This window comes from Rhea pennata, chromosome 17 (genome assembly GCF_028389875.1).
Source record: "Rhea pennata isolate bPtePen1 chromosome 17, bPtePen1.pri, whole genome shotgun sequence".
NCBI classification, from domain to species: Eukaryota; Metazoa; Chordata; class Aves; order Rheiformes; family Rheidae; genus Rhea; species Rhea pennata.
In genome coordinates this window covers 14,952,780-14,965,612 of record NC_084679.1, presented here as the reverse complement: position 1 = coordinate 14,965,612, position 12,833 = coordinate 14,952,780, and the positions used below count along the sequence as shown (strand labels likewise).

General features: G+C 72.3%; 1 protein-coding gene across 1 annotated transcript; it reads right to left on the bottom strand.

Annotated features, from left to right (window-relative positions):
• Positions 1 to 584: 584 nt before the first annotated feature.
• On the bottom strand, positions 585 to 11,336 carry EMID1 (EMI domain containing 1). The gene is made up of 14 exons (XM_062590020.1): positions 11,215 to 11,336; positions 9,482 to 9,595; positions 9,162 to 9,265; positions 6,868 to 6,954; positions 6,594 to 6,655; positions 6,333 to 6,459; positions 5,606 to 5,749; positions 4,929 to 5,015; positions 4,787 to 4,839; positions 4,615 to 4,668; positions 4,218 to 4,262; positions 4,052 to 4,096; positions 2,798 to 2,882; positions 585 to 930 (listed from the first exon to the last, which is right to left on the bottom strand). The coding sequence occupies exons 1-14, from the start codon at positions 11,334 to 11,336 to the stop codon at positions 848 to 850; spliced, it is 1,212 nt and encodes a 403-aa protein (XP_062446004.1). The 3' UTR covers positions 585 to 847.
• Positions 11,337 to 12,833: the final 1,497 nt, after the last annotated feature.

Below are 12,833 nucleotides of genomic sequence, written 5' to 3'. Positions count from 1 at the left end.
CGGCCGCGGGGTGCCGGTGTCTGACGTCACGCGGCGGCCGGTGGCGCCGCCGTCTGCGCGTGATGTCACCGCCTGACGTCACGTGGCAGAGGCGGGCAGGCGAGGCCGCGGCGTGCGGCGTCATCGCGGGGCGTCATCGCGGCGGCAGGGCGACGTCCCAGTGGGGCCAGCTGCCGCGTGGCATCACGTGTGATGTCACCGTGGCGCACGGCATGACGTCGTGCTGCGGGCCCGCAGATCAGGCGTGACGTCACGCGGCGAGCAAGGGGACGTGGGCCGGGCCGGGCCCGTGGGAGGGAGGCAGCCCCGGGAGGCGCAGCGAGGGCGGCCGCAGCTCCGTGAGGTCCCGGGGCCCTCGGGGTCCCTCGTGGCCGCGGGGCCCCGTGGAGCCCCGTGGGGCCCCCTGCGCCCGCCGTGCCCGGGGTGCCGCGGCGGGAGGCCGGGGCGCGCGGCAGGGGGCCGGGGGCAGCCGCGGGGCGCTGAGGCTGCGCCCGCCCGGGAGGGCGCCCACCCCGGGGTGGCGGTGGGGGTCCCCGTGCCGGCGGGGCGCGCGCGCGGCGGACGGCACGGTGCTGCACACGGGCTGCGGGGAGCTGTTTAATGCCGCGGCGTCCCGGGCCTGTCCCGCAGCAGCGGGTGCGAGCAGGCGCCCGGGGGGGCGCAGGAGCCCCCAGCGCCCGTCCTGCCCCGGGGGCGGGGGGCGCCGGCACGGGCGTCCCCGGGAAGCAGCGGTGGAAGGGGCCGAAGCGTCGGGATCAGGCCGGCGAGGTCGCGCCGGCGAGCACCAGAAAGCCCTGCGGGGCGGCGGGACGAGGCTGGGGGACGCCGCCGTGCCCGGTGCCTCCTGTCACTGGGTGCCGGCGCGCCGCTGGCGGGGGGGGCCGGGTGCCGGCGGCCCCCCGGGGCCGCTGCCCGAGCCGGGCTCCGGTTCTGCGGAGGAGAGAGGAGAGCGGCGGTGTGAGGCCCCGGCTTGGCACCACCGGCACCGCGCGGACCCCCGCCCGTCCCCGGCGAGACACCCCGGTGAGAGGCACTGAGCGCCGGGTTGGGGGGTAGCTGGCTCCACTGCTCCCTGGGGGCGGAGGGGGCCCCCGGTGCTCTCCGGCTCCGAGGTTTCTCCCCGGCGTCTTGCCCGCCTGGGCACAACCCAGGTCGTTGTGGCTACCGTGCCCAGCTGGCACCCCCTGCCTGGCACCCGGCTGGCACCCCCTGCCTGGCATGCGGAAAGGAAAGAGCCCCCTCCCTGCAAAAAAGCAGAGCCGCAAAGCGGAGGCAGAGAGAAGAGAAAGACAGAGGGGGGGCACCTGCCAGCACACGGCTCGGCGCCCTGGCACCGAGGGGGCCGGGCACTGGGGGCTCCCTTGCTCCCAGGGGAGTCTCTGGGGTTTCCTTCAATCCAAGAGGGTCCCTATGGTCCCACTTGGTTTAAGAGGGGCTCCAGAGGCTCCCTTCGTCCTTAGGGAGCTCCAGGGTCTCCCTTGGTTCAAGATAGTCTCCATGGTCTCCCTTGGTCCAAGAGGTTCTCCAGGGGCTCCCTGAGTCTTTGGGAAGTTCCACAGGCTCCCTTGGTCTTAGGGGCTCCAAGGTCTCCCTTGATCCAAGAGGTCTCCATAGTCTCCTTTGATTCAAGATGGTCTCCATGGTCTCCCTTAGTTCAAGAGATTCTCCATGAGTTCTCTTGGTCCTTGGAGAGCTCCAGGATCTCCCTTGGTCCAAGGGGCTTCAAGGTCTTCCTTGGTCCAAGAGATTCTCTAGGGCCTCCTTTAGTCCTTGGGGAGCTCCAGGGTCTCCCTTGGCATCTTGGATCAAGGATCTCCATGGTCTCACTTGGTTCGAGAGGAGCTCTGGAGGCTCCCTTACTCGCAGGGGCTCCGGCTTCCCTTGCTCCAGGCAGCCCAAGCTCCCGGGCCCGCTCCCGGGGGAACGCAGTGAGCCCGGCTCATGCGGGGAGGGGAGAAGGAAAGCGGCGCTGTTACCTGGCCAGCTGATGGCTTCCAGCAAGGTGACCCTTCTAGCCAGGACCTCCAGCCGGGCCTGCTGCAGCAGGAGGGTTTGGAAGCTACTGGCCTGGTGGAGAGTGAGAGAGCAGAGCAGAGAGCGCATTTGCCCCGCGGGAGCAGCAGTGGCGCGGGCGGCACAGCACGGGCGCAGCCGGGCCGGCAGCGGGCACAGGAGCAGGCTCGGGGGCCCAGAGGGGTGCCGCTGAACGGGTGGGGGGTGCCAGGTCTCCCAGGAGGGTGCTGGGGGCTCGCCAGGATGCCAGGTGCTTCCAAGAGGGGGGAATCAAGGCTCCCCCGGTGCCAGCGGGTGCTGCGGGGCCCCTGGTGCCAGGGGTGCTGGGTGCTCCCGTGGTCCCAGGGGGGATGCGAGGGGTTCCCTTGCTCTGATCGTGGCCCCACTGGTGACTCCTTGGGGGTGCCCCAAGCTGAGGCGGCGGGGGGGACACGTCCCCAACCTGCCCTGGTGGCACCTGCTTGTCCCCAGCGCAGAGACTGTCATGGGCATCTGTGCCCAAGGCCGGTCCCCTGCGGCTGGCACCCCGGGGTGCCCCGATGGCCCTCTGCCGCCAGCCCCTGCCCTACGAGCGGCTCCCGGTGCCACGGCGTCACCGCATGGCTGACGATGTCATGCCTGCGTGACGATGTCATATGTTGGGAGGGGTCGGTGGGTCCGGGCCCACCTGCGCCGTGCCGCTGGCAGGGGGCCAGCGATCCCCCCGGCGCCGGGAGGGGGGGTCCCGCGGGACCCCTGCCTGCAAGCGGAGGCCGGGGCTCGCTCTGCCGCGGCCCCCACTCACCGTAGAGCCCGATCATCGTTTCCAAGATTAAAACCCTCTCGGCTAAAATCTTGAGCGCCTCGCGGAGCTGGTGTAAACCCTCCCCCTGCGGAGGAAGAGACGGGCGCCCTGAGGGTGTGCGGGGGGTGGGGGCAGACCCCCGCGCCACCCCTGGGTGCCGCCGAGCACACGGGGGTCCCGCACCCTACCGACCCCAGCCCGGGCACCCCGCTGCGGCTGCAAGGCCGCCCGGCCGCCGGAGCCAGCGCCCACCTCGGGGCTGGGTGCATTCACCCCCGGTGCCCCCGGCTTACCGCAGCACGGGCGGAAGGAGCGGGGGGTCCGAGCCCAACCCCGTCCCCCCAGCGCGCGCGTCCTCGGGGCCGTCCCGGGGCCAGCCCTGCTCTGCACCCCAATGCCCGGCACGCCGCTGGAGGGGACAGCGGATGGCAGGCGGGGGCCGGGCTGGCAGTGCCACCCCCAGCATTGGGGGTGGGCGACCAAGCACAGCGGGGGCCCCCAGGCCGTCACCAGGGTCTCGGGGTGTGACAGGGGTGCTGGGTGCAGCTGGGGACCCCCATGCTGTCACTGGGGTCCTGGGGACATGATGCCGGTGCCAGGCACAGCGGGGACCCTCATGCCATCATCGGATCCTGGGGGTGCAATGCCGGTGCCAGGCACAGCGGGGACCCTCATGCCATCATCGGGGTCCCGGGGGTGCAATGCTGGTGCCAGGCACAGCGGGGACCCCCCATGCCTTCATTGGGGTCCCGGGGGTGCAATGCTGGTGCCAGGCACAGCGGGGACCCCCATGCCATCATCGGGGTTCCGGGGGTGCAATGCTGGTGCCAGGCACAGCGGGGACCCCCATGCCTTCATTGGGGTCCCGGGGAGGAGATGCGGGTGCAGGACACAGCTGAGGACCCCCAGGCCATCTCTGGGGTCCCGGGACGGGCACAGGCGGCACATTTCCATGCGGAGGGGCCGTGCTGTCCCCCTGGCCAGGGTGGGCACAGGACAGCACGTGGTGTCCCAGCACCCCCGCATGCTGGGGGGCTCAGTGGCCGAGGGCACGCGCTCGGTGGCTGCACGCGGGGGCCCGGGGTTAGTAAGGAAGGCTGCAGCCGGAGGGCAGGTCCCCCTGTCCCCTGTGGTGGTGGTGGTGGGGGGTCCCTGCCGCATCCCGGGCCCATGTGGCAGCACGTCCAGCGCTGGATGACCCCCGATCCCGGACTCCACCTCATCCCCGGAGGCCACCCCCCGCCTGGCACTTACCCACGTGCCCTTCTCGCCCGGCTCGCCCCTGGGGCCCGGCTCGCCCTGCGACACGGAAAGGAGAAGGGCTGGCAGAGGATGGGGGGCGAAGGGGGGGGGCACGTGCCCCCCGGCAGCCGCCGGCCCCGGGGGGCTCCGGCCTGTGCGCCCCATCCCAGCAACGTACCTGCGCCCCGTCCTGGCCGCGGCTGCCCGGGTATCCTCGGGGGCCCTGGCGCGCGAGGAGGAAGCCCGTGAGCGGCCGTGCGGGGCGCCCGGGGCTCGGCGGCACCGCAGGCAGGGCCCGGGGGGCTCGCGAGGGGCTGGGGGTGCTCCTGGTGCCGCACACGGGGCACAGGAGCAGGCCAAGGCAGCGCCGGCCACGCAGGGTGCTGCCGCCTGCCCGTGGCCAGGGCACGGCGCGGTGCCACCCTCCACCCTGCTCATCTCCCCCCCCCCCCCCGCCCTGTGGGCTGAGACCCCGCAAGCTCATTGCACGCAGCTTGCAGGGCTCCTGCCCTGCCCTGGGGGCGGGCGCCAGGCTGGATGCAGGCACGGGGACACCCCCCCCCCCGGGGACTCACCCTGTCTCCTTTCTCCCCGCGGGGGCCGGCAGCTCCGGGCGCTCCGGCTTTACCCTGCGTGATGAAAACGCGCGGCCTCAGCCACGTGCCCAGGGTGGTGGCACTGCGCACGGGCCCCCAGCGCCCCGGGGCTCGGCTCCGCCACCCCGCGCCCGCCGCTCCCAGCACTTACGTGGGGTCCTGGGGGACCGGGCAGCCCGACTGGCCCAGGGGGTCCGGGGGGGCCTGCGAGGAGATGGGACAGGGCTCAGCAGGGCCCTGCGCGGGCGATGTCCCCCCCCCCCAGCGCCCCTTCGGGTAGGGGAGAAACTCACCCACGGGCCCCACGGGCCCCGGGGGTCCGGCAGGGCCCACGACTGCCCCGGCCACGCGGGCGAAGGCGTCGGAGAGCAGCGGGTCGCCTGCGGGAGAGCGGCGGGCGGGCGGCGTGGGCGGGCGCCTCCGCCGAGGCTCCCGGCGCCACCGGCGCTGCGACCGCGCCAAGCCGCCCCGAGCCCGCGCGAGGGGCTTCCAGCCCCTTCTCCGCAGCCCCGCGGACAGGCCAGACGCCTGCACGAGGATTAGGGAACCGCCTGCACCCCCCTCCCCGTCACCCCCCCCACCCCACAGCGTGCCATCCCCTCCCTCCTCCGGGCACATTTTGAGCCACGCTTGGCAGCGGAGGCCGAGATCCGGCAGTTCCCGGGAGCCTCATGAGATTAGGAGGGGAATAAACCCCTTTGGAGCCCCGGCGGGGGGGGGGGGGGAGCCGGGGCACAACCCTGGCACTAGACAGCAGGGAATCCACAGCGGTGCTGCTTGCTCCGCCGGGGGGTCCTCCCCCACCTCCTGCCCCCTCCCCGGGACCCCCCTGGAGTGGTTCCCCCCCCCCCGGGCAGCCCTCGGGGCTACCGGCACCCCGGGAGCCGTGGGGAGTTGGTGGGGGGTGAAGCGCCCCCAAGCCCCCGGCCCTGTGCCCGGGGCCACCCCCACACAGGGGACCCCTCCTTACTCGGGTCGGGCACGTGGGCTACAGCTGGCTCCACGGGGGGCCGGGGAGGTCCAGGGGGGCCCGGGCGCCCGGGGGGGCCCTTCTCTCCAGGGAGGAGGCCTCTAGCTCCGTCGTGGCCGGGGGCTCCTGGGGGACCCGGGGGCCCTGGAGGGAGGAAGAGGAGCGCGAAGGCCGGGCGCCCGGCCCCCGGCGGTGCTGAGCGCTCATGTGCCCCAAGGCTCTGGGACCCCCCCCACCCCCCCACCCCGCCACGGCCCTGGCCCACGGGGGCTCTGGCTGTCACCGGGGGGGGGGGACAGACGGGGAGCAGCGAGGGGGTGCGGGGGGCTCCTGGCCCCCTCTCCATCCCCGGCAGTACTGGCTGGCAGCTGGGGGGCAGCTCCATCCCGGGGGGGGGGCAGCCAGGGCTTCCCGAGGGAACTGGGTCGGGAAGGAGCCCGGAGGGGCGAGAGCAGGGGACGGCTCTAGGCTCGAAGCTGCACCACCTCCGGCTCCAGCACCGGGGGGGGAGGGGATTCGGGGGGGGCTCTGAGATATTTTGGGGGGTCTGGGGGCTGAAGGGGGCTCAGGGGGCTCAGCACGGCCCCCACCCCACCCTCTGCATGGATGCCCGCCGGGACAGGGGCCATCCAGCGCCGTGCATGCCTGGAGATGGAGCCCAAGCGGGCAGCGCCGCGGCCGGAGCCTGCCCCCCCCCCTGCCCCCCCCCAGGAACGCCTCCGCTTACCTTCCTCGCCGGGGCTCCCGCGGGCGGCGGGTGCCCCCCAGAGCTGGCCGCCGCCGGGGCCCCGGCCCCGGGGGGCACCCTTGGGCGCCGGGGATGGCGGGGGGTCGGCCACCGAGAGCCGGGCCACCTGGCAATGAAATGTCGGTGTGGGGGACGGACACGCGGCGGGGGCAGCGGCGGGCCCCCCCCCCAGCGGGGCGGCAGTGGCGGCCCCCCCCCGGCGCTCACCCTGGGGGGCTCTGCCACCCGCCCCGTGCTCACCTGGGCCTCGAGGGCGGAGAGACGGGCCGTCAGGTCCCCGAGGCGGCTGCAGTTGAGGCACCCTGCAGAGCCGAGCGGGGCGCTGGGGCCGGCGGGCGCCCATCCCTGCAGCGTCGCGGCCGCCCCTCGTTACCCCTCCACCCCCCCCACCGAAGCGGCCGGCTCCGGGGAGCCGCGGTCGGCCCGGCCCCGGGGACGTCCTGGGGACACCGTGGCAGACGGTGCAGCGAGCGGCGGCCCCGACGGAGGGACACGGCGGTGCCCGGGGACCCACCTGAGAAAGCCGTGGGGCGCGGGGGGGTCCGGCGCGGGGCTGTGCCGGGCCACGCGGCGTCCCGTGGCGCGAGGTAGGTGCGAGCGTCTGCCGAGGGAACGGGCGCTCAGCCAGCAGTGGGGGCTGGCGCGCGCCCCCCACCCCTGCACGCCCGGCCTCCCCGGCACGGAGCCACCGATGGGGAGACCCCCAGGACGGCCAAGGGGCGCAGGGAAAATCTGCAGCCTGGCACCCCCTAAAAGGGTGAGGGGGATTTGCAGGGGGTCCTTCCCCCCAAACCATCCACGAACCTGAGCCAGATCCCCTCAAACCTGCCCACGACCATGAGCTAAATCTGCCCCCCCAAACATCCTAGTGTGAGCCAGATCCACCCTAAAGCCCCCCAAGGCCATTAGCCAGATGCCCCCAAAGCTGCCCTAGACCCTGAGCCAGATCCCCCAAACCCACTCATGACCCTGGGCCAGATCCCCCCAAACCTACCAATGATCCTGACCTAAACCGCCCACCAAGACCACCCACATCTGGGAGCCAGATCCTCCCCCCCAGAAGTATCCAAGACCATGAGACAGATCCCCCCTAAACCTCTCCATGACCTTGGGCTGGATCCTCCAAACCCACCCATGGCCGCGAGCCAGCTCCATCCAAACCATCCACAGCCCTCAGCCAGATCTCCCCAAACCGACCACCCAGCGAGACCCCCCAGCACAGCTTAGAGCTGGGGTATGTGACAGGAGACCCGGTCCCAGGGGGCACTGCCGCCTCCTGGCACGGTGTCCCAGCACCCTGTGCCCTGGGTTGCCCGGTGCAGCAAGAAAGGGGTGTTGGGCGCAGAGACCGCTGGCACCCCGCTCCCCGCTCCCCCGACACTGCCACCACACCCAGGCCCCGTCGCTGCTGCTGCTGGAGGGGACAGTCAATGCGGTCCTAAGCGGACCCAGATGTAGGGCACAGGGCCAACGCACAAGGAGGGGAGAGGGAAAGCACTTGCGGAAGAGGAAGAGGAGGAGGAGGAAGAGCCTCCCCCCTTCCCCTCCCTGCTGCTGCCACCCAGCTGGTTCCAAGGCCTCTGGGGCATGTGCCAGCTGCCACCCCATGGCAACAGAGCCCCCAGCCCTCTGCACCGCCCCACCGTCCCCACGGTCCCTGGAGGTGTCCCTACACGGCAGGGCCATCCGTCGGGAGCGTCCCCCTGTTCGGGCCTGGGCCACGGCACAGCCAACCAGGCCCTCGATGTGGCACCATGCCAGCCGCGTCTCTGCTCATCCACCCACGTGTGGGCTGTTTATCCACACGCGGAACACATCCGTCCGTCCGTCCACCTGTGCGCAGCAATGTCCATCCATCTACCTACCCACACGCACCTGTCTGCCCACCCATGCATCCGTCCACTCACATGGGAATATCCATCCACCTACCCACCCGTGCGGTCATCTGTCCACAGGCGCAGTCATCCATCCACCAATCCATCCATCCTTTCGTCCGCCCACCTACTCATCTATCCATCCATCCATCCCAGGAACATCATCCATCTGTCCATCCGCATGTGGGCCCATCTGTCCCCCACCCGTCCACGGGTGCCTGGCCCCCAGCACCACTTGTGCCCCTGCCACATCCTGCATGCACATCTACGAGCATCATCCGAACATTCATCCATCCACTTGTGGGTCCATCCCATCCACGGGTGCATAGCCCCAGCGCCTGCTGGTGTCCCTGCTGTGTGCATACCCACGAGCATCATCCATCCATCTGTCCATCTACACAATGGTCTGTCTGTTCATCCACGAGTGCACAGCCCCCAGCACCTACTGGTGCCCTGACAACATCCTGTATGCAGAACCATGAGCATCATCCATCCACCCATCCATGGGGGCACAGCCCCTAGCACCTGCTGGTGCCCCTACAACATCCTGTATGCAGAACCATGAGCATCATCCATCCATCCATCCATCCATCCACCCATCCATGGGGGCACAGCCTCCAGCACCTGCTGGTGCCCCTACCACATCCTGTGTGCACACTTGTGGAGCATCATCCATCCATCCATCCACACACACGGGTCCATCCGTCTGTCCACAGGTGCACAGCACCCAGCACTCACTGGTGTCCCTGCCCCACACTGCCTGGCCCCTACAGTGATGCCAGAAGCCAGAGGCGACATACACTTGGGGGCTGCCAGTGAGGCCACCCCCAGCCCAGCTGGGCAGAGGACCAGGAGACAGTGCCGCCCACACTGGGTGCAGCACCCACAGCCAGGCCAGCATTGGGTCCCTTCCCATGACCCCGCTGGGTCCTACCTTCCTCACAGTTGGCACCGGTGTGGCCGGGGCAGCACTTCCACTCCAGCGCCGTGAGTGTCTTGTAGGCCACGCGGTACATGGGCCGGACGATGGTGCGGTAGCTGCCGGCACAGAACGGGGCACATGTGTCACACACGTCCCCGAGCTGCTGGCATTGCCTGCTGCCCAAACCCCCAGGGCTTGGGGTTCAGCCCCCCGCACTCGCAGGGCATCAGAGGGGCTGGAGCTCCCTGCACCCTGGCGGGCCCTTCCTGGGGCGGGGGGGCGGGGGGTGCCGGCAGGACGCGCGTGCCTGCTGCCTGCAGGGCCCCGCTCACCTGCCACCACTGCAGGCCAGGGGCCACCGGCAGCTCTGCAACACCCGCTGGAGGAAGGTGCCGTTCTGCACGTGGCACGACACCGTCCGCGTCACCGCGTAGGAGCACCAGTTGCTGAAAGAGGAACTGGGGGCACCTGCAGCCCTTGGAGAGGGCCCACGGGTGCCATCCCTGCCGCCGTCCTGGGTGGCTCAGGGCTGGCACCGGCTCGCGTTCCCCCCCCTCCCCAGCACCCCGCGCCCCCAGCCCGTCCCACACAAAGGCCCCTTTCTCCGGGCACCTCGCTGCTCCACTCCGGCTCCTCATGCCAGGCTCTGCCCGCCGCGGCTGCCTGGGGGACCCGAGGGGACCAGCGGGGGCTCCCAGCCCGCATGGGGAATGAGCGGGCTGTGGGGTGGGTCCACATGCCAGCGGCTCCCAGACGATACCGGCGCCATGCGGGGATGGCACGGGCCAGCGCCGGGTACCCCCGGGGCAGGCAAACGGGCCCCGGCCCATCTAATCTCCCCATCTTGGCAGAGCGAGGGGCCCGCTCCTGCCCCACGCCGCACCGTGCCGCGCCGGGGAAATGCCCCCCTTGGAAGCGGCCGCGGAGGCTGGGCCCGGCGTGCGAGCGCTCACATGGCCCGGCCTGACCCGACCCGCAGCCCGCTCCTGGGCCGGCGCTCGCGCACCGAGCGTGCCTGGGCTCAGCACCCGGGACTCCACGCCTCGATTTGCTCCAAATCCAACAAACCGCCCCCAAAGCATCCTCTTGGCCCCATGCCCCCTGCTCAGGCATGTGGGACCCCAGCAGTGCGTAGGTGCAGCGAGTGGGCTGGGGAGGGGGCTGGTGGGTACCCTGGATGCCACCGGTGGGGCAGGGGGCACCACAGGGGCGGAGCCACAGGCTAGGGGAGCCCAAGGTGGGGGGAGGCCAGGGTGGTGCCAAGGCTTCCTGGATTTGGCCGGGAGGGGAAGGGGAAATGAGGCAGCTTCTGCCCGTTGCCTCGCCGACCCGAGCGGAACCGGGAGGTCCCGGCAATCCGGTGCCGGAGACATGGCCTGAGCCAAAGATTTCCTGTAAACAACCCCCGCCACCACGCCGCCTGCCGCTCCGCCGGGACGGGGACCACGGGGGCGAGGCACCACAGGCACAGTGGGCGCAGGGCTCCCCCCACCGCTCCGCTTCCCGAGCACGGGCAGGACTTGGGGATGGAGCTGCTACTCCCTCGGCCCCAGCTGGAGCGGTGGGGAGCCCCAGCAGTCCCAGTAAGCTCAGGTAGCCCCAACAGCCCTGGTAAGTCGCGGTAGCCCTGCTAGCCCCAGAAGGTCCAAGCATCCTGCTGACTCCAGCAGCTCCGACGACTCCGGCAGCCCTGCTAAGCCCTGCCAGCCCCCAGCATGTCCCACCGCCCCTAGCATGTCCCACTGCCCCGGCAGGTCCCACTGCCCCCAGCAGGTCCCAGGAGCCCCGTAGCTGTGCCAGCCCTGGCAGCCCCGGAGCCCCGCTGGCTCCGGTGGCCCGGAGCCAAGCAGCCCCGCCGCGCCTGGTACCCGCTGTCCCCTTCCCCCCCCCGCCGCCGCCCGTGCCCGGAGCCTGTGTCCCCCGCGCCCCGCTGTCCCCCGGTGCCCCCCGCGCCCAGCAGCCGCGGGTCGCCGGTGCCGCCCGCGCCCGCCGATGCCGGTGGCCAGCGCTCCCCGGCGCGGTGCGGTGCCGGCGCGGTGCGGTGCCGGTGCGGTGCGGCGCGTACCTGCGGGCGGCGGGCGGCAGCGCCGCCAGGCTCCGTGTGCCGGAGCCGGGGGGCGGCAGGAGGCAGCAGAGCCCCAGGGCGAGCAGGCGGCGGGGCCAGGCGCCCCCGGCGCGGCTCTCCATGCCGGCGCGGCCCGGCTCGGCTCGGCGCGGCGCGGCTCGCTGCGGCCCGGCTCGCTGCGCCGCGCTGCCCCGGCACCGCCGCGCCGAGCGGGGCGGCCGCGGCTCGCTGCGCGGGGCGGCGGCGGCGGAGGGAGGAGGAGGAGGAGGAGGAGGAGGAGGAGGAGGAGGAAGGCACCCTCCGCCCCCCACCACCTCCGCCGCCTTCCGCCCCCCCCCCGCCCCCCTCCTCGGCGGTCCCAGCAGGGACACGGGGCTGCTTCGGTGGTCCCGAGGAGGGATCGGGGGCTCCGGTCCCAGGGCAGCTGCTCCGGGGGGCACCGAGAGGGGATCCGGGGGGATCCGGTCCAAGGGGGACTCAGCGGGGGTCGGGCTTGGGTGGGGGGGGCAGTTCGGTCAGAGGGATCCGGACGGGGGTCCCCGGGTGCAGGGTGCGGGGGCTAATCCAGAGTGGAAGGGGCAGGATCGGGCCCCTGGGGCCAGCACGAGTGTGTGCGTCCCTGTGCGTGTGTGTGTGTGTGTGTGTGTGTGCGTGCGTGAGTGTGCCCAGGCACAGGGCCGCGTGCGGCAGTGACGCCCGCGTGGGTGTAGGTCTGCGTGTGCACGCCTGCGTGTCCCCGGGCGCCTGTGCGCACCCGGCCGCGTGTTTGTATACAGGCGGGAGCGTGTGTACGTCTGCCTGTGTTTGTATAGAGCTGCGTGTTTGCGTCTGTCTGGCTGTGCATCCGGCTGCCTGTTTGCACCCGGGTGTGTGCGTGTGCATGTGTGTGTGGTCTGCAGCGGTACGGGAACAGGGTGTCAGCATGTGTATTGGTGTGGGAGGGGAGCCCGCACGGGCAGCGTGTGTGCCCCAGTGTGCGGGGGGTCTGCACAGGCGGCAGGGGGTGTGCGTGCAGGCGGCTGTGACAGGCGGCGCAGGGTGCATGTGTGTGGTCTGTGCGTGCTGGGCCGGACGCATCCCCTGGGGCCGGGCCAGGCTGTCCCTATGGCACGTCCCCGGGGGGTGGCTCAGCCTGGGCACGTGGGGGCACCCGCGGGCGCTGCCCCAGGCAGGCTGCCGTGTCCCACTGCCGCAGTGGCGCACCCCGGGGACGGCGGTGACACGGGGCCCCCAGCCTGGCACCACCACAATCCCGGCCCTGTGCCGCCGCCGTGGGGAGGGGGCCTGGCGCGGGGCCCGGGGCTGAGCGGGCACCAGCCGCCCCTGCGCCCGTGGGGGCCGGGAGAATGGGCACGCTGTTCCCGGCACGGCCGGGGACCGCCAGCGCCCACGCCGGGCCTCGCGCCGCCGGGCCGGCCTTGGCCAAGGGCCCGGCACGTGGCGGCTCCGGGGGCAACTTGGCACGGCCCCTCCTCGCTCTGCCTCCTGGGCGCTCTTCAAAGAGCCTCTTTTCTCCCTCTTTTGTGGTGCTGCCTCTGCCCACAGGCCCACCGGCCCCCCCAGATGCTGAGCCCGCCGGAGGGAGCGCGGGAAAAGCCGAGCGTTTCTTCCCGTGCCAG